The sequence below is a fragment of the Nelumbo lutea genome, chromosome 1, assembly GCF_056320005.1.
Source record: "Nelumbo lutea isolate HS-2025 chromosome 1, American lotus-T2T, whole genome shotgun sequence".
Lineage (NCBI taxonomy): Eukaryota > Viridiplantae > Streptophyta > Magnoliopsida > Proteales > Nelumbonaceae > Nelumbo > Nelumbo lutea.
Genome location: NC_142684.1, coordinates 162,228,208 through 162,255,918, shown reverse-complemented (window position 1 = coordinate 162,255,918; position 27,711 = coordinate 162,228,208). Strand labels below are relative to the sequence as shown.

At 40.0% G+C, this 27,711-nt stretch overlaps 1 protein-coding gene across 1 annotated transcript; it reads left to right on the top strand.

The window, feature by feature from the left end:
- The first annotated feature begins 507 nt into the window (after nucleotides 1-507).
- On the top strand, nucleotides 508-27,711 carry LOC148878801 (mitochondrial ATP-independent inner membrane protease subunit 2-like). The gene is made up of 5 exons (XM_088960185.1): nucleotides 508-798; nucleotides 3,570-3,742; nucleotides 5,983-6,166; nucleotides 27,056-27,162; nucleotides 27,266-27,711. Exons 1-5 carry the CDS (start codon nucleotides 628-630, stop codon nucleotides 27,345-27,347), a joined length of 717 nt encoding a protein of 238 aa, XP_088816311.1. The 5' UTR covers nucleotides 508-627; the 3' UTR covers nucleotides 27,348-27,711.

Here is a 27,711-nt window from a genome sequence, read left to right as displayed (position 1 = left end):
GAAAACATAGGAAGTTTGGGGTTTTGAGCCCATGTCGAGTTCAAGAACAAAAGAACAAAAAATCCAAGTTCAACTAGTATAAATTTATAGTTTGAATTAATCTCAATTAACATTGAGTTTCCCAAATTATACCCTTAAAAATAGGAAAATTTATGATTTGCTCCCCTTACAAATTTTGTTAGGCTTTTTCCCTAACATTAATATAATATTTTTTTTTATGTTCAAAAAGAAAACCATACGGGCAAATACCCCCTTAAATGCGTGATTAAATTCAAAAACAAGAACAAAAAATCCAAGTTCAACATGTATTAATTTATAGTTTGAATTGATCTCAATTAAAATTGGGCTGCCCAAATTGCACCCCTAAAAATAGGAAAATTTATGATTTACTCCCTCTTACAAATTTTATTAGAATTTTTAAGCAGAAAAAGGGCGAGGGGTGGTTTAAGTGATAATGACCCCATCAACAACCCTCTCTTAGTTCTTAAGTGCTCCTTATTTTGAAGCAAAATTATTATTATTATTATTATTTTTTTTTTTCATTTTGGTTCAGCCGTTCAGGGGAGGTTTAAGCATTTGTCGGAAAACACAGGGAGGCTTAAGTAATTTACTCCCAAAAGAAAATAAATGATGCTCCATATTCGCGTTAATGTTATAAGAGAAGTAGAAATAATATTTCGAGGGACGGGTGGGGGAAAGGGATGCTGCATTTGGGCTGAGTTTGCAATGGTTTCTCTGTCGACATGGTTTCGGTATATAGCACACAAGCTTGAGTATTCTGTTTCTCTCAGCTGGAAGGTCTGTCAAGTTTCTATCCTCTTCTCGAGATTTTTGTATTTCCATTGCTTGCTTTTATTGTTTCCGACTAATATAAACTAGTCTTATATTGTTTCTCAATTTTTTATTTGCTGAACCAAAGCCTTGATTTTCCATATGGGTTTTGTTGTTCAATGTTTGTCTTCACTAATTAAAGTCAATATTTTCTTGATTTCTATGGTCATATGCTGATTTGGAAGCGTTGATGGCTGATTCAAGATCAGGTTATGGCAAATTTTGTTTTTTCTTCGGTTAAGGATTATGTAATTTATTGTGGTTCGGGTAATTTGTTGATTTTGATGGGTCACTGTTTAATTGTTGCACTTACTTGGTGCCTGCTTGTTGTTCCACCCTCTGTCTCCATGGCTTTGTTGGTCTGGATTTAGGTTTGAATTTTGACTAATTTCTTATGTTTTGAATTCTTGAGTCCAATGAACTACTTCAATAGGGGGGTGGCATTTGAAGCCGTGTTGTTAGGTTTGTTCTTTTCCCCTCATGTCATGGTGAGCTACACACCCCTAAGGAAAGGCTTCAATTATCGTATTATGAACATGATACTGATCTGAACTGTTCATATGCGAAAGTTTTTAATGAGCACAGGCCCCTTTAGGGGCGATTGCCTGGTTCAATAGTAAAATCTTGGGCTGACAAGTGTTGGAACACGGGATTGGGTCTGAGAGTTGCCGGTTTTTAAATGCCAAATTTTAGGTCCTTATTGAACCACCCCTTCCAGGATCCCTATAGAGAAGACCAACATTGGGTAATGGCCTTTACTCCTTTTAGATGGTCTACTTCATCCTAATCAATGAGGTGGCTATTTTTGACTAATTATGTGAAGAAAGACAGTTCTACTATGGTTTCTCTTCTTTTTAGTTCATCTTATCCCATGACCAGATGACCAGTAAATCTTACCATTGTTAGCTCTAGATCAAAAAGGGATATTTACCTAAAATAACATCAAAAGAGTGCTTACCTAAAGCTGGCAAATCCTAACCCAGCTTTGGACCACAAGGACTTTACACCCCATGTACCATGTATCATCTGAAAGAGAAATAAGATGTTATCAATCCTATGGTGACAGACAACCTTTCCCTCAAGATTGAATATTGCAAAACTGTTGCTTTATATTGTGTCAACTTTTTCGTATGGCATTTTTTTTCCCCACCAAATCTTTCCATCTTTTAGGAGACCCAAGGACCTGGAAACGCAACCATAAAAAGTTTGGGGGAGGGGGGTTGGGAGGTAATTGTCTCCACAACAACCTCAAATGGAATTTATAAAAAAAACCTCAAATGGAGCAAACCGAGGTGGGGGGAGATGATAGAACCCTCTTTGGCAGTTCTAAGTCAGACTGATTGAAGTTTCTTTATCATGTTGATAAGCCTTCCTGAGAATTTACATAGCATTTTTCTGGGCCCATTCAATTTTTAGCAAATGCTCAACCTGAGTCCGCCCAAGTTGCAGCCCTTATCCTACTTCTTGCCAAATTATTCTTCAAGATTTGATGACTTTACTTTCGTGACATCTTGTAAACCATGTGACTCTAACTTGGCCGGGCAACCAGACAAAAAAAAAAGGGTCCTGGATTCCATCTTCTTGGCAACCACCCAATTCAGCCCCTACAAGTAATGTCTGATTGTCTGGACATGGAAAACTGCATTATATCAATTCAATTGAAGAAATGCTGGGTTTTCAGTAGCTTTCTATCAGAACTCATTGGAAGCCAATCAAACAATAAAGGAGGATTTAGTCATCTAGTGAAGGATTTTGGGGAATTCCAAAGTAGAGGTGAGAATCTATAAGTGAATAAATGCTACCTTTATCTCCTCAATACAATAGCAAAAGGGGGCTAGACACCAAAGATTCCAGACCTAGTGCTCCTTGCTTGCCTGGTCACTTTGGATTCCCAAGACTACAGCCATTGTGAAATTTAGGTCATTGGATGTCAGTTATTTAATAAAATACTGAAGACTATGGGGTTTATACACTTTCCCTACTCCTTATTTTTATCCAATCTTTAAAATTAACATACATCTTCTATGCTTACTTGGAAAGTATATACTTATGTTTTTGATCAATAAAGTATATACTTGTTATTCACCTGATTATGTGTGCATAAACCTTTTACCTTGTTGGGGGAGCTATCTTAGCTGAGTCGGTCCAACTCCCAACAGCTTTAGCTTATAGAAATATAGAACTTACCCAACACAAACAAGTATCCCCCCATCCACGCAAGATGCAACATAGGCAACAAATAGGATAGTACATTTCTGAGTTACTAAGCTGAAGTAGTAGTTTCTGACTTTCATGAAAGAAAATGTTTGTGATATGGGGTATAAATAAGATGATAATAAAAAAATAGAACACTTCTGAGTTACTAAGCTGAAGTAGTACTTTCTGATTTTCATGTTATTATTAAATGGAAAAAGAGAAATGTTGGTGATGCAGGATGCAAATAAGATGATATCAAAGTTACTTCTGAGCTATTTGGACCATTTGCCAAAGGATTAGCTGATTTTGGCATCCATCTCTAGCAAGAGCTAAAGAACACAATGTTCTTTATAAATCATGTATTTATGCTCATTTATATTCCTTTTCTAATAAAAGACCTCCATTCTCTATTATGTCAGTTTGATTTCATTCTGGTTCTTGTGGTTGTATGTGTAAATATCTGTTACATTTTTCAGTCTTCCCTACTATAGTTAAAAACAAAGGGATGATAAGTGTCCTGACTGAATCTTCTTATGATGCAGAGCTATAAAATAGGAAAAATCAATGACAAAGAATTGGGCGACACTATCTGGAAAAATGTTTTTCAGGGAAAATTGACATACTTACATTGGAACAAGGGAGAAGAGATGGCACCAACAGTAGGAGCACAAGGAGGAACTCTTCTTGTCCGTAAACTACCAGCTGCAGATCCAATGTAACTCTAACATCCAATTGATTTCATATGGAACAAATAGAATATAATTACAATCTATGCCAGGGACCCCTTTAATTGAGATTTAGGCTGGCCTTGCCACCTTATCCAAGCTTTTCCTATATATATATATATATATAATATTACTAAGGGACAATTCCCCCATAAGATTGATTCCTGTGCATTCTTTGTTTACCCAAATTGTTGTCCATATCATTAGCAATTATTGCATTCTGAATTTTCGGAGGAAGCTTATAGGTTGGTTATTCTTGGGTCCCATTTGCTTTTCGGTAAATTACTTATCCGGGTAAGTACATTTGCCCATGTGTTCGCAACTTCCCCCAGGTAGGGAAGTTATTTACCCACCTAGGAGATGGTACCCAGGAAAATAAACTTTCCCTGGTTCCCACATAAATCTGAAAAAAGAACATGGGTTTCTTGTTCAATGGGAACCAAAATCCACTTGACCCCCCTCTCAAAATTCAAAAAAATGAACACCCCTTGAAATAACACTAAGCCTAGCACAAAAAAGGAAATTATGCTGAGAAATCAATCTGAAAAGCATACCACATTAAGCCTCAATCTTAGTATCATTCTCTTCCTTTGGTGCTCACTATGATCTCTACAACCAAGTGGATCATCAACACAAGTTCCCATTGTGCTCAAGTTTTCCGTGAGTATCTATCAAAGATGAGTTTCCACAGCTTCTTTTCTGCATAAATTCCCCAACCAACACCATAAAACTCCTCCAAGAGCTGCAATGATTAATTTATACTGAGAGAAGAACTTTGTAAAAGGGCAATTTTGGGTTTTCAAAAGATTATATGCATCATGTGATATGACATGCGAATGGAATGTAACAGACCACTAACGGAGGGGTGGTATTTGTCCTCTGATGTCACCTGACAAGGGTACTTCAAGTCATTTCAGAAATCAGAAAGGAGATTTAAGTATTTATCAGAAACCAAATGGGAGGTTTAAGTATTTAATCCAACTTTTTATGATATATTGTTTTCATTCACAGAAGAGAAAAGGAAAACATTAAGAGTTAAATAAGAAAACCATGGAAGTGTCTGTGTGTTATCCAGTAACAATATTGGCACCAAATCATGTTGATATGGCTATGGCAGTCATGATGAAATTTTTTTTATCAGTATCAATGAAATTTTATTGGTCAGTGAAATAGCATCCAGATAGTTACAAAGAGTTCATGATCAATCTGTTTCATGAAATAGGCATGCTGAAGTATTTTACATGATTCGATCCGTTTCACGATTCCTATAAGATTATGAGATTGTAGGTGTCATATTTTGTAGGAGAAAAAAATAATTTGTGGAATATTTCATCTTTCTTCACAATTACTTTAATTATCTTTCTTTGTTATTACACATAAAACTCGAACATAAAGAAATATCCATTTGAAAGTGACTACTTTTTTAGGTTACTGTCAACAGTCTCTAGCCTTGTCAACACAATGGGTTTTAAAAAGATAATTTACCCCAGGAAAATTTCTCATGATATGTGATATGCTAATTCATCAATAAAAAGAATAGGGCCAAAGGCAAGCCCTTTATGTAATTCACTCCAACTGGAAAGATATTGTTTTTTTCCCACTAATTATTCCACTTTTTGTATAGTTTCCTAGTCACCTGTACATGCCTTTAAGTATGTCTATGCACATATATCTGGAGTATGACAGGGTTCAGATTGAGATCAATCAGCGATCTACACACAACATGCACAAATTGAACCCTGAAATCTATCTTCACTTTATGTCTCTTGTAAACAAGGTTGGGTATAGTCTCAACACACGGTCCCAACAAATGTCCCAATAAACCATTTGCAGCCGTGCATTGGGAACCAAACATCTCCCTTGTTCTTCATGGTGAGATGTTCCTGATGTATGGCTGCAATGGGTAGTTGGGATGCTGTTGGATCGTGTATTGGGACCAGATCCGGACTCCTTGTAAACGTATTAAGTTTCCTTATTTCCATCAAGTTAATATGAACATATTTGTAAATCCTACATGTTGGGTTGAAAACCTTGGTTTTCTTATGAAATCTGGTGGTTCTCATTTGCAATTCTTTGATGTTATTTTGTAAATCCTATATGTTGGGTTTGAAAACCTTGGTTTTCTTATAAAATCTGGTGGTTCTGATTTGCAATTCTTTGATGTTATTTTGTATTTGCCTCTTGCTTGAAGTATCAAGTTTTTTAACTGCAAATGCATTTTTTATTATAGGCATGTTTTTGTTGGGGATGTTGTTGTCTTGAAGGATCCTGAGAATCCAGATAAGTATCTGGTTAGAAGGTTGGCTGCTGTCGAAGGTTATGAAATGGTGTCCACTGATGAGAAAGATGAAACCTTTGTCCTTGACAAGGATGAGTGTTGGGTGCTGTCTGACAATGAATCTTTGAAGGCGAAGGTATTTTTCTGTATCTTGTTGGAGTATTTTTTAGTGAAACCAGTTTCATGGGTTGGTTGGGCATTTTAGTTCCAACACATATGTGTCATTTAATGCATAAACATTCATCTATTATTTGGAATTTGGAAAGTGTATAGTTGAACATCTAAGAAGGCAAATCAGCAGAGTTACACTTATCTAGTAATGTGCTATGTCAAAGGTAAAATCTTGAGTATTAGTAGCTGATGAAAAAAGAGAAAAGAATCTAGATTTTTAGTACTTATGCACCCTTTAGCACAACTATACCAATTCATGTGGACATGTTGAAGATGTTGAGAGGATTGTGTTCAGCATGTAATTTGATCAGCCTTAATGGTTTTATGGCAAAATAAAAACAGGTGTATAATCTCAACTACTTGGTTTTACTCTACCATATCAAATTGTGCAGCATACCTGTGCTTATAATATACTGTAATCCTTCATAGAGAAGTTCAAGCCTTTATAAGAATCATGATTCATGAAATGCCATCCAATTGTGTTGATTTTGGTTTAGAAATCTGCTAGGCAGTGTCTTTTGTTTGCTGAGGATATGTTAATGCAAAACTCCCTGAAATCCAGGACAGTGTGGATACGAGTGTCTCCCCAAAACGCTGATAACATGTTTAGCCAATACCACCTTAGGCAGAGAAATGAGAGAGTTAAGAAATAGTGGGTTGAACAATGGAAGACTTGCATGCTACTGAAGTTAAGAACTAGCATCAAGTTTGTACTTGTTGATACGGTATGCTAAGCATGTTGAATATCATTGTAATCAGGCCAATAGGAACACAAGAACTACCTGCATGCTACTGAAGTGAGTTGGCAGGTATACACATACTCCTAACAGAACCCTCTGGGTATGGCAGTTTCATAATTGTTTTCTCTCTGATTCTGTAGGAAAATTTGAGAATTGTTTGCCGTACTGCTGGGTGGCCTATGGATTTCATTTGGTAGGTTTTAGGAGTTCTAGATTGTTTTATTTGAGTTATGGAGTTAGAAATTTAAAGGGGTCCTTTTTCGTTCTCTTGAAGTATGAAAAGCCAGATATAACTTGTAAAGGCATAGCCAACCCTTTCTATTCTCTATATATGGGCTGTAAATTGTCATATGTAGTAATGGTTTTGATATACAACATCTTTTCTGGAAACTTTGTTGATGACTCCATTCAGCCTTGAATTCTAACTCTGAAAATATCTTGGAGTTGGGTTCTTGTGTACTTTATTTATATCCTGGTACTTCTAGGATCCTGGGCAGTGATTTAAAAGGTGCACCTCAGGTGTAGTGCCTTGTGCCTCAGCTCAGGCAATTGGGAAGGAAATAAAAAGATTAAAAGTTCTACATGATTGAATATGTTTTATATGTTATGTTTATGTATTTTAATTTGAGCTAATAGGCTTTTTAAAACATTTAGTTTAAAATTAAAGTTTACAATTTTTAGTATTTTCTTGATTTATTTTGAAAATTTCACATTTTTTGCATACTTTTTGTTTCGACTGCTGCTACAGTAGTCCGAACAGGTGGAGAATGTTTACAAAGAAAGAAATGCCCTTACTTAAGTGTGGGGCAGAGTAACTCTAATAACACTGCCACATAAGCAAGTTACTTAACAAATAGAAGAAGACTAAACTACCCCTATTCGGCACATCTTAACACTCCCCCTCAAGCTGAAGAATATATGTCATATAATCCCAGCTTGTTACATAGATAGTTCACTTTCCCTGAGCTTAGAGCTTTTGTAAACAAATCTGCCCACTGGTCATTCGAGCCCACATGTTCTGTATTTATCTCTCCAGCAAGAACCTTCTCTCTCACAAAGTGGCAATCAACCTCTATGTGCTTTGTTCTCTCATGAAAGACAGGATTGGATGAGATATGGAGTGCAACTTGGTTGTCACAGTACAATCTCATAGGTTTATCCATGTGAAACCCAATTTCTTGCAGGAGATTCCTCAGCCACACTAATTCACAGGTAGTGCGAGCCATGGCCCTATATTCGGCTTTAGCACTGCTTCTGGCCACAACCGTCTGCTTTTTACTCTTCCATGTCACAAGATTTCCTCCAAGAAATGTGCAATAGCCTATAGTAGATCTTCTGTCATTCATTGAGCCTGCCCAGGCTGCATCTGTATACCCAACTATTTCAAGTTTTCCTCCTGGTTTATACAATAACCCACGGCCTGGAGCTCATTTCAGATACCTCACAATTCTAAGAACTGCATTCTAGTGAGGCATACGAGGGTTCTGCATGAATTGGCTCACCACATTGACTGCAAAGGAGATGTCGGGTCTCGTGATAGTCAGATAGTTCAGCTTTCCCACTAGTTGTCTATACCTTCCAGGATCTTCAAATACTTCTCCTGTATCACTGCTCAACTTAACATTTGGTTCCATAGGGGTCTCAGCCGGTTTTGCACCTAACAGTCTTGTTTCTTCCAATAGGTCATGACATATTTCCTTTGGCATAGATTCACACCTTGTTTTGACCTGGCAACCTCTATTCCCAAGAAATACTTTAATGTTCCAAGGTCTTTTGTTTGAAAATGATTTTGCAGAAATTGCTTTCTTCAGCTTGCACACCTTACCAACCTCCCCCTAAGCAACAAACCCAGGTGGTTGCTCCATATATACCTCCTCCACTAGATCACCATGGAGGAAGGCATTCTTTATGTCAAGTTGAAAGAGAGGCCGATCATACATAACTGCCAAGGAAATTAGGACACGGACGGAACCAATTTTAGCCACCGGAGAGAATGTCTCCATGTAGTCCACACCATACAACTATGACTAACTTTTAGCAACAAGTCTGGCCTTCAGACGCTTCACACTACCATCTGGCAAGTATTTCACAGTATACACCCATTTATAGCCCACAACATGCTTACCAGGTGGGAGAGTAGTAAGTTCTCACGTTTGAGTATGTTGAAGAGCATAAAGTTCCTCCTCCATTGCTTGCCGCCATCCAGGTGAACTAAGAGCTTCTTGAACATTGTTAGGTATGGAAATAGAAGATAAAAGTGAAACAAACTGGCGATGTGATGTAGAAAGACGAGATAATGAAACAAAATTGGAAATGTGATGGAGTGTAGAACTGCGTTTACCTTTCCGTAAGCAAATGGGTAGGTTAAGGTCTGAAGTTCAGCAATAGGGGCCATGAGAGGATCCGCAGATGAGGTAGAAGTAGGGGGAGGGGCCGGTGTCGTTTGACGTGTATACACTTGTCGGATTGGTGGTCGTTCAGTGGTGACCTGCACTGGATGAGGTGATGAGTCTACTCCAACAACAGCCTCTGGAACTGAATCACTGACAAGAAGAGGAAGAGGAGGTAAGGGTGAGGACAAGGGTGCTTCATGACTGGAGAAGAAGGGTATAGACTCAAAAAAGGTGACATCAGGGCAGACATAGCACTTTCGGGCAATGGGATTATAACACTTGTACCCTTTTTGAGTCCGAGAGTAGCCAAGGAAGACACATTTAATTGAGCGTGCATCTAGTTTGTTTATTCCAGGACTCGGATTATGAACAAAGCACACACAACCAAAGACACGAGGAGTTAATGAAAACGGAGATAAAGTGGGAAACAAGATGGAGAAGGGGGATCGACCATGAAGAATAAAAGAGGGCATCCGATTAATGAGAAAACATGCAGTGAGTACAACATCACTCCAAAACCGTTTAGGAACATTCATGTGGTGAAGCATAGATCGAGCAATTTCAAGAAACTGACGATTCTTCCGTTCAGTCACTCCATTTTGTTGAGGGGTGAAAGCACACGAGGTCTGATGAATAATGCCATGTTCTAAATACTATTGAAATGAAGTAATAAAGTATTCACGACCATTATCTGAACGGAGAATTTTGATTGGAACACCAAATTGTGTGGGTATTTCAGCATGGAATTTTTGAAAAATGGAAAATAATTCACTTCTTTATTTCATTAAGTAAATCCATGTCATTCTTGAACAAGCATCAATAAAGGAGACAAAATACTTGTACCCATTATAAGACTATTTTGATTGGACCCCAAACATCTGAATGAACCAAAGAAAAAGGACTCAACATACGACTCTCAACTCTTGGACTGAAGGACATACGACAGTGTTTACCAAACTGACATGACTCACATTGTAAAACTGACAACTGACTCAATGACGGAACCAACATCTTGAGAACCTTGAGAGATGGATGTCCCAGTCGGCAATGCCATTGTAGAGGAGTAAGGGAAGTCTGAAGTGCAATTGAAGATCCACCACCGTCAAGGTAATACAATCCACCAGCTTCATGCCCCCCCACCAATCTTCTTCTCCGTCTTGAGATCTTGAAAAAACACAAGTGGAAGGAAAGAAAGTAACAGAACAGTTAAGAGCTTTGGTTATTTTACTAACAAACATAAGATTGAATGGAAACTTAGGTACATATAAAACAGATGATAAGGGGACAGAAGCCATGTCAACATTACCAACACCACAGATGGGAGATGAGGACCCATTGGCAAGTGTAACAGTTTGTGATGTGGAGGTTTCAAAAAGAGAAGAGAACACACCTGGAGTCCCGGTCATATGATCTGAGACTCCAGAGTCAATAATCCAGGAAGGAGTTTTAGATGACATGCAAGCAATATCTGATTGGGCAAGTGTGGCAGTGGTATGCTGTGAAGTAGTTTGAAGGAACCGTTCATACTCATCACGCGGAACACTCACCATTTCCCTCCCAGAAATAGATGTAGATGTGGGAGGTGTTCGGTCTGCCAGTTTACTGTCACTAATAACAATCTCGTCTGCTACAGCATGATTAGCCCATTTAGAGGGAGGGCCATGTAGGTCATAACAGAAGTTCACTGTGTGTCATTCCCTACCACAATGAGTACACTTCCTTGTAGAGTTATTTTTTCCTCTTCCATGGCCTCCCCTTGAGTCACAGCCACCTCGACCAATCATGGAATTGCCACGGCCTCCTCTGGGAGCATGACCTCCCCCTCTTGTACTATGTCCACTTCCTCTACCTGTCACAAGTGCTGATCTATCAGACTGTGTGGGGTTCTCTGTCTGTCCCAAAGAAATTCTACGAAGTCTTGAGCTCTAATTGGTTCATATTCCGACTTCAGCCCCACTAAAAATCTTGTAACATCTAGTTGCTCCCTTTGCTGTTGCTGAACTTGAATATCTAGAGTAAGGGGATGATAGACATTGAGTTCATTCCTTATATTCTTCATGCAGGCATAGTACTCTTATAGTGTTTTGGTTCTTTGTTGTAAATCAAAGTACTCTTGATAAAGCTGATATACTCTTGTTGTGTTATCTTGTCCAAAATATAGCTTCTTAGCATGCTCCCATATATCCTTAGCCGATCAAGGAACATGAAGTTGGCACTGATTTTGCGTTCCATACTATTCCACAGCCAAGTCATGATTTGAGCATCTTCTTGTTCCCAATCATCAAACCCTGGAGAGTCAACCAATGGCTTCTCATCTCTTACATGCTTTACTTTCTTCTTTGCCTTGAGAAAAACTTCCATTGATTTTTCCCATGGAACATAGTTCTCCCCATTCAGCTTAATTGAGATCATTTGTACCCCTAGGTAGTCGGGGGAAATTACTACACTAGGTTTCTGATCATTGTAGCCATCTCCTATTGCTGCCATTGTACTCTTTCACAGTTGCTTCTAACTTTACTTCTCCGCTACAAGCTGATTGATGTTGTTCACAGTTTGATATTTCAGCACCTATTGCAGCCCCTAAACACAATAGTGGAAGCACACACTTGTTCTTATTCACACTAGTGCTGACTTCACACATCTACATCCCACATAAGCATCAATTTACCACTCACTAATCACAAGTAGGCCCTCTTACAACCACTCAAAACAAATTGTGCATCGCAAGCACCACAACGCAGTCAAATCTGCTGCACCCAGTTCAGACTTGTTTAACACACTTAAGAGGGCATTACACAACCACAAGGAGTTTGGCAAGGTCACTGCATTCCACCTTACACCACTCGGCCACTTACAGCAGCCCTAACACCACTTAACAATTTACTGCAGCCCTACACTATTCAACAACTTACAGCAGCCCTACATCATTCGGCTACTGCACACACAGCCCTTCCTAGGGCAACAATGAACCTAGTTCTCTAGGTTCTAATCAATACTAACAGCTTCTTGTAGGGTTTCTACCCAGAAATATAAGTAACACTAGAAGAGGAGAGAACCAACCTTCCTTTGAGAATATCAATCAACCATTCACTACTGAAGTCACTTTCCTTGTTGAAGAAGGTTATGCGCAGCAGAGAGAGACAAGCTGTAATGTTTCTGACCTAGGGCGAACCAGTTCTCTCCATTGACTGACCAGAAACGAAGGAGAAGAGTCACGAACAATGCTGAGGTGTTTTACCAACTGAAGTAGGTCAGGAACCCGGCTCTGATACCATGTTTCGACTGCTGCTACAATAGTCCGAACAGGAAGAGGAGAAGAAGAAGAAGAAGAAGAAGAAGAAGAAGAAGAAGAAGAAGGGTTTGTCGAAAATCTGATGGTTGACCCATCCAGTCGACCCCCTTAATCTATATTAGATTCTAATAATGTTTACAAAGACAGAAATGCGCTTACTTAAGTGTGGGGCTGAGTAACTCTAATAACACTGCCACATAAGCAAGTTACTTAACAAATAGAAGAAGACTAAACTACCCCTATTCGGCACATCTTAAGACTTTTGATTTTTTTTTGAAAATTTGTACTTCACTTCAAAAGGTCCATGCCCTTGCCTTGCACCTTACACCTCATGTGTAAAAAGCCATTTGCGCTTTTTTTTTTTTTTTTCCTTGTGCTTCTAAAACACCCATCCTGGGTATAGTTCATGGATCCTTCTTTTATTATATTAATGAATTCACTAGAAGGGCAATTGATTCAAGTCTGGATCTGCTGTGATGACCTTGATGGTGGAGGACAGGCTACCCCTTGGCTGGTTGGTTGTAGTGGAAGATTTGGGATCTTTACCCACATTTACCAAGGTTGGGGGGTTATGGGTATGGAGGACGGGCTACACCCTGCTTATTGTAGCTCCATGAAGTAAAAAGAAAAAAAAAAGTAACTGTTAACATTTTGCCCGGAAAAGAGAATCAGAGAGGAGATTCCTCAAGTTGGCTTCTGGAGGATGGTGGTGTGGTGTCAACAATAGTGGAAGTAACTACATGATTGAAGCAAGGTGTTGATCCATATAGTAGCCTTTCCCAGCCTTTTCCAGAAGCCTTGCTATTTGGAAAGCATTGTAGTCAGCTAAACTCACCTTTTCCTGTGATACATTTGTCACTTATTCCCTTCATCCCTTCATCATAGACAGCGATGTGTTCCATGTCCTCAGGCCCCCAGTCCTAGCTTTTCAATGGCTTCTCTGATAATGTCATACCCACCTTTGCTTCTCATGGACTTGGTGCTGTAGTTGGTGTAAACAGTAAACCCCAAACTGATTCCAATCTACATGGATGGGAGCTTGATCAAACAAGACCACAATCTCATGTTTGATGGATGCTTTTATCTAGCAGAGGCCAATTCAAACATTGGCTCTGTGAGAGGGAAAAAGAAGGGGAGGCTTTGTGCAAGAGATGAGGGAAGACAAGGTTTGGTTTCATTTTCAATTTATTTAACAGAAAAAGATGACTAACAGAGGATACAGGCACTCAGCTAGTCTTCATACAAGGGAAATGGTCACAAAAGGTTGGGAACAAATGACCTGTTTTTATTGGGTTTACCACAATGGCCATGATGGAGGGTGGGCCTTGGCGCAACAGTTGGGTTGCTCCATTGTGACCTGGGTGACCAGGTTTCAAATCTTGGAAACAGCCTCTCTATATGTGCAGGTGCAAGGCTGCATACATCTGTCCCTCCCCAGACCATGCATTGGCAGGAGCCTCGTGTACTGGGCTGCCCTTTTTACCAGTGTTGAGGTCACAGAAGATCTGGACTCCATTACTCTATGTTGGTCTAGGGCTCCTGTGTATATGGGGTGTTGGGAGGGGAGGTTATTAGGACCTATTATAAAAAATAAAAAGTATTTATGAACAATTAGAGGTTAGATTGTGGTAGCTGACTTTCTTTATTTTCTTGCCTGTTTTTCCAAATTTTGTGATTAGTTTTCAAGGAAATTTTGCATAGTGATGGGGCTATGCCTGTGCATTTCCGGAAAAGTTTTTATGTTTGTTTCTACTGTACATCATCTCATGTACCTTTTTTTTTGAGTATTAATTTATTCACAGTTGTTTTTTTTTTTTTTTTAAATCTTGATTGGTACCCTTGTCTATACTTTATTGTCTTTAGTCCTGGATGTTAAGGTTTATAACTTTTGATAATTGAATACCTGAGTTCTTCATTGAGTAATTCTTACACCTGTAAGAGAGGACAATAATTCCTTAAAACTCCAAGCAAGAAAGGGAGGAGCCCTAGTGGCTGCAACATCCTAGCCAGAGGTTTCTTCTACTAGCTAGAGGTTCTCACATTTTCAGAGAAGCCAACCGAGCAACTGACATGGTAACAAAGTTGGACCATGATTGTAACTGCACCCACTTGTTGGTGGTGAACTTCTTGCCTAGATTATATAGGATGGTATTTGATGCTTACAGGGGTTGGGTACCCCCCGGTTTTGTTAGCTCCACAGATTTACCAGAAAATGTGAAATGTTACTGTTGGAATAATGTTAGACTAACTTAGTTGCAGTTGTTAGGGCCTGTTTGTCCAAATTAAAGTGTTTTTTATTTCGTTTTTTATTTCTGTTATGTCTGTTATTGTACTCAGGGGCACAAGGGTCTTTTCCCTTGTTATTTTCTGTCACCCTATATATATTAAATAAACACTGGCACCGCCAGTACTGTTGCATTGCAAACCCTCCTTCTTTTCTCCTCTCTTCTCTTCTCTTCTCTTCTCTCCTCTTTCACCTATCTCTGGCCGGCTACACTGTCAAGATGGTATCAGAGCAGGAATATTGATTAAAAGAGAGCAGACCGATCAACCCTACTGTCAAGAGAAGATCGATCAACCCAAAGAATAGGTCGAATAGACTAGCAGAAAGGAAATCTGATTCTGGACTACAGAATAGCTACGACTGGTACAGTTCTCCCTCTAATTTTCTCCTCTTTACTCTCCTTGATCATGGGCCGAGTGAAAACCCTATGAATCTGGGGCGGCTGAATGCTATCGAACCTGTGAAACCCTAGTTGCTCCTCTTTACTCTCCTTGATCATGGGCCGAGTGAAAACCCTATGAATCTGGGGCGGCTGAATGCTATCGAACCTGTGTAACCCTAGTTGTCTTGGATCGTGTGATCCTGTTGGTGTGTTAAGACACCTGTAGGTCAATGCTGACCTGTCTTCTCAATGGTTTGAGTTGACCATAAGCAAGAAGGATCTCTCCTGCTGATTAGTGGCTGTTAGCCATTCTAGAATTCTGATAGGCAGGTCTGAAACTGCCAAATATTACCTCATTTTTGTCCAGAATTTGGTACGGTTTGTGCACAATCTGGTTGGTAAACCCTAGTGTGTGGGTGTGAACTGAGTGGAGCATTGCTTTGTGGAGTAAAGAGGGGTCTTAAATCCGGTGTGTGGGACTGAGTAACTGCTTGACCATGTCAACTGAGAATTCTGCTACTTCAGAAATCTCAGGGAGCCACAATGGAGTGAGTGGGGGAATGGATATGAGCTTTCCCATGGCTGTCATTCCCTTTGATGGTCTGAATTACCTTGAGTGGTCTAGGGGGATAAAACTCTACATCACTGCTAGGGGGCAAATAGGATACATCAATGGGAGAGTAAAGGAACCGAAGTATGGAAGTGGTGAGCATGATAGGTGGGACTAAGAGAACAGTATGGTGATGTCTTGGCTTTTGGTTTCAATGCTGCCACAAGTAAGGAAGACCTTTATGTGGGCTGAAACTACTTGTGAGATATGGGAACAAGCGAAGTCCACTTATTCAGAACAGAGACACTATGCCAAGATATATCAACTACAAGCTGAATCTTCTACTTGCAAGCAGGGGGAGAGGAGTCTCTCGATGTACTATTCTGATTTGACATCAATATGGAAAGAACTTGATCACTATCAGAACGTGAATTGGAAGTGTGATGAAGATGCGAAAACCTATAAGTCACTTGTATCACAGCAATGCGTGTTTGCCTTTCTCCTAGGGCTGCATCAGTCATATGAGTCTATCAGGGTACAGATCTTGGGTAGTAAAGACTTGCCATCAGTTCAGGAGGTGTATGCCTTGGTGCAGTCAGAAGAAAGCAGAAGAAGTGTGATGAATGGTGTAGAAGGGGAGTCAGTTGCCCTAGCAGTCTGGGGAAATTCAGATACAAATGTCGGAGGTGGTTTTAAAAGGGGTGACACTCAGAAAAAAACAGAAGATAAAAGCAAGCTTTGGTGCACTCACTGCCAGAAGACACGACACACTAAAGATACATGCTGGGATCTCCATGGAAAACCTAAATGGACACAGGATTTGGGTAAGAAGTCAGCACCGGATCAGGGCAAGAAACCAGGCCAGCAGAATCAAAGAAGGTATAACTCAACTAATTTGGCATCGACAGAGACTAGTCCTTCCGTAACTCAGGAGAGACATCCCGGTTCTGACCCTAAGGAAGATATTATCAATTCCTTATGTGAACATTTGGAATTGTATGGTAGGACTCTCCGCCAGGTGGATTATGGGCCTACTCCTTCTACCTCATTTGCGTCTACATCAGGTAATGCCACAGCCTTCCATGTGTCATCTCATACTACTGATTCACCTTGGATTATTGACTCCGGAGCCTCAAATCACATGACTGGTAAATCAAATTTGTTCCAGACATATAACCTTCTCTCTGGGAGAGATAAGGTAAGACTGGCTGATGGTTCTTTTTCTACCATAACTGGCCAAGGCACCATATCTCTCCCACTTGGCCTTACTCTTTCAAATGTCCTGCATGTTCCGAAATTACCTATTAATTTGTTGTCCATTAGTAGTATTACTCACTCTTTGAACTGCTCAGTCACCTTTTTTCCGTCTTCATGTGTGTTTCAGGATTTGACCTCAGGGAAGACGATTGGTAGAGGAAGCATGGTGGATGGTCTCTACATGTTGGAGAATAATGCTGGTCTAGTGGCGACTGAGTCCACAAGTTCGTCGAGTGAGAGTTAGGCCTATTTATGGCATAGTCGTTTAGGTCATCTTTCTTTTGAGTCGTTAAAAGTTATGTTCCCAAAGTTGTTTGAGTCCTTGTCAGTGAGTCAGTTACGGTGTCAAACTTGTCAGTTGAGTAAGCATTCTAGAAGCTCTTTACCTTTAAGAAATAAAAGATTTGAATTTCCCTTTCATATTGTTTATTCTGATGTTTGGGGCCCTGTTACTCTACCTACTGCAGCTGGCTATAAGTATTTTGTTACGCTGATTGATGATTATTCTCGATACACTTGGGTTTATCCTATGCGATCTCGAGATGAAGTGCCACAAATTGTGAAAGATTTCCAACGCATGGTGTTCACTCAGTTCCAAGCGGAAATTCATATTTTCCAGTCGGACAATGAAAAGGAATATTTCCATAGTGATCTCACGAAGTTCTTTAATTCGAGTGGGTCACTTTAGCGAAGCTCTTGTGCCAGGACACCCCAACAAAATGGTGTGGCTGAACGAAAAAATCGTCATCTACTCGAAGTTGCTCGTGGCTTGTTGATTCATATGAATGTGCCAAAACAGTTCTGGATGGATGCAGTATTGTGTGCGACATATATCATCAATCGCATGCCCTCTCGGCTACTAGAGTATAAGGCCCCACATCAGCTCCTATTACTCGGGCTATTCCTTGTGTTTTTCTTGGTTACCCCTCAACTCAAAAGGGGTATCGTTGCTATGATTCCATTGCCCGCAAGTACTATGTTTCCATTGATGTCTCATTCTTTGAGAGTCAACCGTTCTTCTCGGTTTCTCCTCAGGGGGAGAGTAGGGTTGAGGAGAAACAGGCGACGACTCAGATTCAACTACCTCCTTTACCCGATCCTCCTCCATTTCGGGTTTTCCATCGTCGTCATAAGAGCCAGCAGAGTTCAAGAGCCATGGAGCCGGACACTATGCAACCAACATCATCGGATTCACCCGAGGCAGATCCGTCTCATCAGCCAGGTACACTTGCTCCCATTGCTCTTTTAAATGTTGATTCACATGTCCCCAATGATCTTAATATTCCTATTGCTAAGAGAAAGGGTGTTAGATCTTGTACCACTAATCATCCTATCTCTAACTTTGTGTCCTATGAGCATGTTTCACCCTCGTACCGTGCCTTCCTCTCCTCTGTGGATAGTGTTCCCATCCTTAAGACCGTGGCAGAAGCTTTGTCAAAACCTGAATGGACAGATGCAATGAAGGAAGAAATCGATGCCTTACATAAAAATGGTACGTGGGAGTTGGTAGATCTTCCTGAAGGGAAGGAACTAGTGGGGTGCAAGTGGGTGTTCACAGTGAAACACAAAGCTGATGGAACTGTTGAAAGGTACAAGGCTAGACTGGTAGCAAGAGGCTTCACACAGGTATATGGAGTGGACTATGCAGAGACTTTTGCCCCTGTAGCGAAGATGAACTCCATCCGGATTCTCCTTTCCTTGGCAGCAAATCTTGACTGGGATCTTCACCAATTGGACATCAAGAATGCCTTCCTGAATGGTGATTTGGAAGAGGAGGTGTACATGACCCAGCCCCCAGGGTTCTGTGCCAGAGGCAGTGAACAAAAGGTGTGCAGGTTGAAAAAGTCCCTATATGGATTGAAACAATCACCTCGGGCTTGGTTTAGTAAGTTCCATGTAGCAGTCCAACAAATGGGATTCAAATAGTGGCAGTCAGATCATACCTTGTTTGTAAAAAGAGGTGAAGGTAAAATTGCAGCTCTTATTGTGTATGTGGATGACATAGTGATCACAGGAGATTGGGAGGCTGAAATCCAAAGACTAAAAAAATTCTTAGCCACTAAATTTGAGGTGAAGGATCTAGGCCCCTTACGATACTTCCTTGGAATTGAAGTTGCCCGCTCTCACAAGGGCATCTTTATTTCCCAATGGAAGTATGTACTAGATCTACTAGAAGATACAGGCAAGTTGGGGGTAAAACCATCTGATTCACCTATTGAACCTAATCACCATCTGGGAGACAGTCAGGGAGAGTTTTTGAAAGATGTAAAGATGTTCCAAAGACTCGTGGGGGGACTTCTGTATTTGTCTATGACCAGGCCTGATATTGCCTATGCAGTGGGTGTCCTTAGTCAATTCATGAACAACCCGATGACAACTCACTTTGAGGCTGCAAAGAGGATTTTGAGATATCTCAATAAGTTTCCTGGAGCTGGTTTGTTGTTCCAGAAACACAGTCACTTAAAAGTGGAAGTATATACTGATGCAGATTGGGCAGGAGCAGTCAATGACCGGAAGTCTACCAGTGGTTATTGTGCCTTTGTAGGAGGAAAACTTGTCACATGGAGAAGCAAAAAACAAAGTGTGGTGGCTAGATCCAGTGCTGAAGCAGAGTATAAAGTGATGGCTCATGGGGTTGCGGAATCATGTGGATAAGAAATCTGTTAGGTGAACTGGGTTTTGCAGTAAACAATCCTACTTCACTCTATTGTGACAATAAAGCAGCCATCAATATTGCTGCTAATCCAGTTCAGCATGATAGGACGAAACACATTGAAGTGGACAAGCATTTTATCAGAGAGAAACTTGAAAGTGGAGAAGTGTGCACACCATATGTCAACTCGGAAGAGCAACTTGCAGATATCTTCACCAAAGGTCTTCATCATGTGCGGCACAAAGATTTGTGTGACAAGTTGGGCATGATTGACATCTATGCTCCAACTTGAGGGGGAGTGTTGGAATAATGTTAGAATAACTTAGTTGCAGTTGTTAGGGCCTGTTTGTCCAAATTAAAGTGTTTTTTATTTCTGTTATGTCTGTTATTGTACTCAGGGGCACAAGGGTCTTTTCCCTTGTTATTTTCTGTCACCCTATATATATTAAATAAACACTGGCGCCGCCAGTACTGTTGCATTGCAAACCCTCTCTTTTCTCCTCTCTTCTCTTCTCTTCTCTCCTCTTTCACCTATCTCTGGCCGGCTACACTGTCAAGAGTTACTATGGTGTGTTTTATTTGTTTGTAGTTAGTTTTGTTGTTCATTTTGAAGGGTTATAAGTTATTGTTTACAAGTTATTCCTTCTTTTTCTTGCTGGCTACCCTTGTCCTGGTCAACTGGATTTCAACTTGCTCAGAATTTGAAGGAGTGGCCATGTCCTAATGTAGGACTGTGGGTAAGAGGCTTAAAGTAAGGTTTAAAGTGAAAATTGAGTGGGCGGCTTGCTAGGTTTTAGAAAATTAAGAGATTTAATTGGGGATTATGGATGGTGCAGGGTTTTCGAAAGGGTTTGGAGTTTTCAGGTTTAATTGAGGTTTTGGTCTGAAATTCAGAAATTTAACTTTCTCAAGAGAGAGAAAGTAAGAAATTTCAATAACTGGAGTTTCAAAGGGAATTTTGGGCTGAAGCTTTGTAAGTTTTTTAGATTGGAGTTACATGGGGTGTGGTTTAATTAGATTAGGGATCTGAATAATATAGGCACAACTTTTCAGGAGAACATTAGGGTTTTAGAGAGAGAGAGAGAGTGGAGAAAACTCGAAGAAAAGGTTGGGATTTTTGAAATTTCTCACTACCTTTAACTGGATTCTGTATTGGTCTCAAACTTGAGTTTTGATTGGATCCAGATTTCTTTTGCTGTGTCATGTTGGTGCTTTTTGCTTGTTTTGGGGCTAGGTTGTTGGGGGTTTGGCATACAAAGGTGTTAAGCTTTAGTTGGTTGTACTTTGGGTTTTTCATTTCATTCGGGTGATTTCTTATCACCTTTCCTTGTACCATGTTTTTTTCCTGTTTTAATAATTTTTTTATTTATCTTCAAAAAACAAATCACTCAATGGATCAGCCTATCATGAGGAGTATTTGGGGAGATCGTTGCTGTGATTGGGTTGCTCTTCCAGCTCAAGGAACTTCTGGGGGGATGTTGGTGGTGTGGGATACTGAAGTTGTGATAGTAAGTGACAAGTTACTAGGTCAGTTCTCTGTATCTTTATTAGTTCAATCTCAAGAGACTGATTGGGAGTGGGTTTTATCAGTGGTTTATGGCCCAAATGAAGAGGGGCTGAGAGTTTCTTTCTGGGAGGAGCTGGATGAGGTCAGATTGAAGTGGAATCATCCTTAGGTAATAGGGGGAGATTTTGACACAATCAGGTTCTCCTACGAAAAGAAGGGACACAGAAAACAAAAGGGGAATGAGGGTTTTGCGGATTTCATGAGGAGGTGGGAATTAGTAGATTTGCCGCTGTTGAGTGGAAAGTTCATATGGACAAAACCAGGAAGATCCAACTGTGGTTAAACTGGACAGGTTCGTAGTTTCCACATAGTGGGAGGGAAACTTCCCAAATCTGTTGCTGGAAGCTCTTCCAAGGCCATTGCCGGATCATGCCCCAGTTATGTTAGGTTGTGGAGGTATTAGAGGAGGCAGGGCTCCTTTCAGATTTGAGCATTTCTGGTTTGAAGAGCCAGGCTTTGTGGACCTGTTAGTTGAGTGATGGGCAGGTTTCTCTTTTGAAGGTACTGCAAGTCATATCCTCAGTAAAAGACTAAAGGGTTTAAAGTTAAAAATTAAAGATTGGAGCATAGGGATTCTAAAGGAGGGTGAAAATAAGCAGAGAAAATGTTTGGAAGTGATCACAGAAATTGACAGGGCAGAGGAGAATGGTGTCGTTGGAAGGGAAGATTGAAGCAAAAGAGAATTGGCAAAGAGGGATTTCGACAGAATAGCTTACCAAGAGGAAATTAAATGGAGACAGAGGTCCAGGTGTTTATGGCTGAAAGATGGAGACAACACAAATTTTTCCACAAAATGGCGAGCGCAGAAGGGAGAACACAATAAAAAAGATAGAGGTTCAGGGGGTGGAAATAGAAGAGGAATGACAAATCAAATGTCATATTGCAAAATTCTATGAGGACTTGTACAAGGAAAAATGGAGGTCTAGACCAGTGCTGGATGGGTTACAGTTTGAGTCCCTTTCAGCTGAGCAAGCTAGAGACTTGGAGAAGCCTTTTCAGAGGAAGAAGTGTGTCAGAGGTGGTAAAAGGGTTAGAGGGTGATAAGGCCCCGGGACCTAATGGATTCACACTCTTATTCTATAAGAAGTGTTGGGGTTTCGTGAAACAAGATGTAATGGATGTAGTTAAGGAATTCCTTGAAAGAGGTGCTCTCGAAAGAAGCTTTAATCACACTTTCATCACCCTAATTCCAAAGAAGAAAGGTGCAGTAAAGTTAAGCAGTGTTTACAAGATATTAGCTAAGCTCTTGGCTAATAGGATGGTAAAAGTGATTTCAAGCTTGATTGCTGAAACCCAAGGTGCTTTCATGGGGGAAGACTAATAGTTGATGGAGTCCTCATAGCAAATGAATTAAAAGATTCAAGGAAGAAAAGTGGTCGTGTGGGACTGTTATGTAAAGTAGACATGGAGAAGGCATATTACCATGTAAATTGGAACTTCCTTGATTGCATGTTCAGGAGGATGAATTTTGGGCCGAAATGGAGAAATTGGATAAAAGTGTGTCTTTCTTCTTCCCCATTTTCAGTTCTCATAAATGGAACCTCGTTTGGGCATTTTGGAAGCACTAGGGGTCTTCGACAGGGAGATCCCCTTTCTTATTTATATTTGTAACAGAAGCCCTCTTCAGAATGGTAGAGAGAGCAAGGGAGGGAGGACTGCTGGAAGGATTCCAAGTAGGGAATGGGGAAGTAGAGATTTCTCTTCTGCAATTTGCAGATGACACGTTCTTCTTCTGTGATGCATCTTGGGAACAAATTTGGAATGTTGAGGCAATCTTAAGATGGTTTGAGGTGGTTTCAGGCTTACACATCACATCCAAAAGAGTGAGATAATGGCAGTTGGGGAAGTGGCAGACCTGGATTCTTGGGCGGATGATTGGAGATGTAAAGTGAGTAAACTCCCTTCAAAATACCTGGGTGTGCCTTTGGGTAAAACCTGTAAATCTAAAACCATTTGTGAACCTATTATTGAGAAGGTTGGTAGGAAACTGGCCTCTTGGAAAACCAAGTACTTGTCAAAAGGGAGAGGGGGTGGGGAAGTCACCTTAATTAAAGGTGTCTTATCTTTCCTCCCTGTCTACTATTTGTCTTTATTTCCAATTCCAGCTAAATGGGCTGCCGCTTTAGAAAAAAAAGATGAGAGATTTCCTGCGGAGGGGTTGGAAGGACTTTAAGTGTCATTTGGTAAACTGGAAGAGAATCTGTTCACCCAGAGCAAAATGAGGTTTAGGGATAAGATCAGTGAAAGATGTCAACTCAACCTTGCTAGGGAAATGGCTATGGAGATTCAACAAGCATTCTGACAGCCTGTGGGGAAGATTAGTTGTGGCAAAGTATGGCTCTAGCAGCAGGGAGTGGGAGACAGAAGAGGCAAGATCCCCTTATGGTTGTTCAGTTGGAAGGCTATCCACAAAATTCGCCCTCAGTTCTTGAAGGGCATAAAATATGAAGTGGGAAATGGTCACAGGGTGCTTTTTTGGAAGGATTACTGGTGCGGTGAGGGCCCTCTCTTGACCTTATTTCCTGATCTGTTTGAGATAGCTGTAAATAAGGATGCTTCTGTGGCTGACTATATAGAGAGGCAAAATGGTTATGTTACATGGAACTCTCTGTTCAGGAGGAACTTGAATGACTGGGAGGTGGAGTCTTTGGTCAACCTGCTGCAGATTTTGTATGATGCCAAACCAAGATCCCAGGTTCAGGGGAGGGCAAAAGGAAATGGTTGTATGAGAAGTCAGGCTCTTTCTCAGTAAAGTTGACTTAACTTACTAGGTTTGGACAAGACTACTAGAGCTTCTTGGAGTTAGTTTATGTTTCCCAAAGGATGTGAAGGGTTTCCTAGAGGCTTGGTTCCTAGGAGGCCTCAGCAAGGCTGGAAAAGTAGCTTGGAGTATCCTCCCTGCTGCTGTTTTCTGGGCAGTGTGGGGTGAAAGAAATATTAGAATTTTTCAAGGCAGGCAGAAATCAAAAGAGGAGGTGCTCAACAGGATTATGGGGATGGTGTTTTCGACTTTTCGTGGCTGACAAACCATCAACTCTTCAAAAACAGGAAAACTTGTTTGTTTTTGAGCCTGATTTCCTTTTTGTAAGATCGTAGTGTTTTTTTTTTTGGGGTTGTTTTTGGAGGCTGGCTTTTCCGGGTTTTTCTGTCTATTTCCACTGTACAGTCTCTCATTGTACAGGGGCCTTTTGTATGCTGCCCTTTTGTTATTAATGAATTACTTTACCTTACGGCTTAGTTTGGAAGGAGTACAAATGCAAATATGTAGAGTGCAAAACCTTATATTTTGTATGTATTTACACTGTACATATTTGCATTTGTACTCTTTCCACACTGAGCCTACAGTTTTCAAAAAAAAAAAAAATCACTCAATGGAGACATAGAATCACTCTAGGATTTCAATGGGCTCACTCCATATAGCATGGAAAAGAAAGCCAGTATTTCAACTTTCATTCATTCATTTGTTCTAATGGCAAGAAAAATGAAGTTTATAGGTGAAAGATATAAGGTGGAAAACTCTTTTTTTTTTTTTTTTTTTTTATCAATATAAGGTGGAAAACTCATCATCATCATCAATGCCTTATCCCAACTATATGGGGTTGACTACATGAATCCTGTTTCGCCAATCTGTTTTATTTAAAGCCATATCCGCTGTTAAATTATTAGTGCTTAAATTGTTTCTTACTACTTCTACCCATGTCCTTTTTGGTCTACCCCAAGCTCTTCTAGCCCCTTTGATGCATAACAATTTAAGGTGGAAAACTATGCATTGTAAATCATTTCTTAACTATCTACTGAACTAATGATTGTGGAACTTGAAACTTAACTTATTAATGACTAGAAAAATGACTCTCATTGGATCGGATCACACTACCAATGAGTTGGAAAAATGACTCCCATGGATCGGATCACACTACCAGTAAGTTAAGAATGAAATATATTGTAGGCCAAATCAGCCCAACTCCTAAAAATTGTAATCCTGACAAATTAGAATTTTCTGATTGGCTTTCTTCTGTCTAGAGTAGGTTTTTAAAGGCCCAAACTGATCCTTATCAATTCCATGTCAAGGGGATATTAAGTAGTGGCTTGTGCATCAAAGAAGATAACTATCAATATCTATTGAATGGGTTGCTCCAGACAGTCTAGTAAAGTATAACCTTGATTTCGGTTCATTTGAGTAGCCCCTGACCTTCACGGGGTGACAGGCATGTTTAGAAATCATGAAGGTTCATTCCTTTTGAGCTTGTTGGGATCAGTGGGTGAAGGAAACTCCCATAGTGCCAAGCTATTATTGTTGCTATAAGGCCTAAAGATGTCCTACGCTTCTGGTTGGTGTGGCTTATGTGTGGAGAGTGACTGCCATATTGTGATAGGATGGATGAATTTGATGGTTGGCAGTCCTTGGAACCTTAGATTTTCCCTTTTGGAAGTTAAGCATTGGCATTTCACATGAATTTCTTATTCAGGCCCAAGGTCAGCCAATACTTATTAAGTTGATAGTTGGTCAATAGGAATTTGTATGTGTGTGTGTGTGTGTTATGAGCTCACATTGTGAGATAGACATTGCACTATGCTGTTCCCTGTACTTAACTGATGGTAGCAGGGATTTATTTTCTTACTAATAAAATCACTATTGATTTGTTATAAAGGTAAAAAAAAGAGCAAATTTCCATATTATCAGAGGTGTTATCCCCCATTAATATGCCTTCAATCATATTTCATTACCTTGATCCACATGCTCTCACTTTTTTTAGCACCTTGATATATACCTACTCCTCACTGATGTCATGTCATTTGCTTTTATACACACAACAAAACCATTTTAACTGACTTGCATACTTGATCTAACAATTCTGTTCAATAGCTTGCTTCTGATGGTATTGGGATGTGCAAATCAATACAACTGCTAGGGCCCATTTGGTGTAATGATAAAATCCCAGGCTGTCAGTATGAGAACATGGGTTTAAAATCTGAGAGTGGCCACTGCTAAAAATGCCAAATGTTAGGACCGCATCCAGTCCACCCCTCCCAAGACCCCAGATAGCTGGGACCAACATTGGGTAATGGCCTTTAATATCCATACAACTGCTACCAGGTGTTGGCCCACCTTGTGAATTGCAATGACAAATTTGCACCATTTTGGCAGTACCAACTTTGGATAATTGCAACTTTCTTGCTTAAATTATGAATTTCTTAACTCTAAAATTATGCCATCTAATCTGCCAAGGTGAGATTGCTTCAACTAACAGTTCTTAACATTTCAACCATTTCTATTTGGGACCTTGGGAAAACTTACAGATTTTGGTGGTGCATATCCATAAAACTTTAGCTCTATGCATGCCATAGGCATATGACATCTGTAGCGATTCATTTCTTCACCCTCAAAAAATAGTGGACTTTTATCAGATTGCTTGGGTTCCACCACTTAATGTGATCCAAGTTCTGAACTGTTCAGTGGACACTAGGAGAACTTGCTTAGAATCAGGATAATGCAGCGTGTAGATCACTTAATTGGTCATCTGGATCATTAGAGGTGATCTGTTACTTGTACCTCCATCCAATTTAAACAATATTACAGCTAACAGCATCATTCACTGCATCTTTCCTCCGGACTTTGGATCCTAGGCAAATTTTTTCTGATGGGTTCTCTTAGCTTAGAAAGTTCATATCATTCAATTGCTCATTCAATACGCGGAGATATCTTGATGGGCTTTCCACCAAACTTATTTTGGACAGGAAGCAAAGGACAGTCGGACATTTGGTCCAGTTCCTATGACAGACATAGTAGGTAGAGTCATATATTGCTTGAGAACGGCAGTGGATCATGGTCCCGTGCAAAACAGGTGAGTTGCTCATAATATTAAATCATTCAATCTATATCCCTAATACAAAATGTAGTTATGATTTAGAAGTTTATTTTTCCTTGTTTTTGTTGGCCTCTGCCAGTTATTTCAGTATGCGCAAGGACTCACCAGTCTTGGAAGTTGAACTGGATGTTGATGAGATGGCAAAGAGTCACAAGGCATGACTGCAGATGGTTATAAAATGGGGAAACTAAAAGAAAATGCCATGGGCTTTCTCTCACTTCATCTGTATTATTTTTTTGTCCTTAGATGATTCCTTTACTAAAGACATGTTCGACACAACTGCGTTCTGCTAAGAGAAGAAGAGCCGGATGGGACTTTATATTGTCAGTTTTCTTTGGGTTTGGAGGATGACATAATTATTCCTTGGGAATCTGGTATAGCCATTAGAGCTTTCGTTTTCCTATTTTTTAGCTAACCTGAGAATGTGCAGCTGGTTGTCATGACTTCGATTCTCCAACTGTCTATTTGTTTTTCAAGAAAAGTTATAGTTAGGAAACCAAAAGAAGGAAAACTTCACTTCTGTCA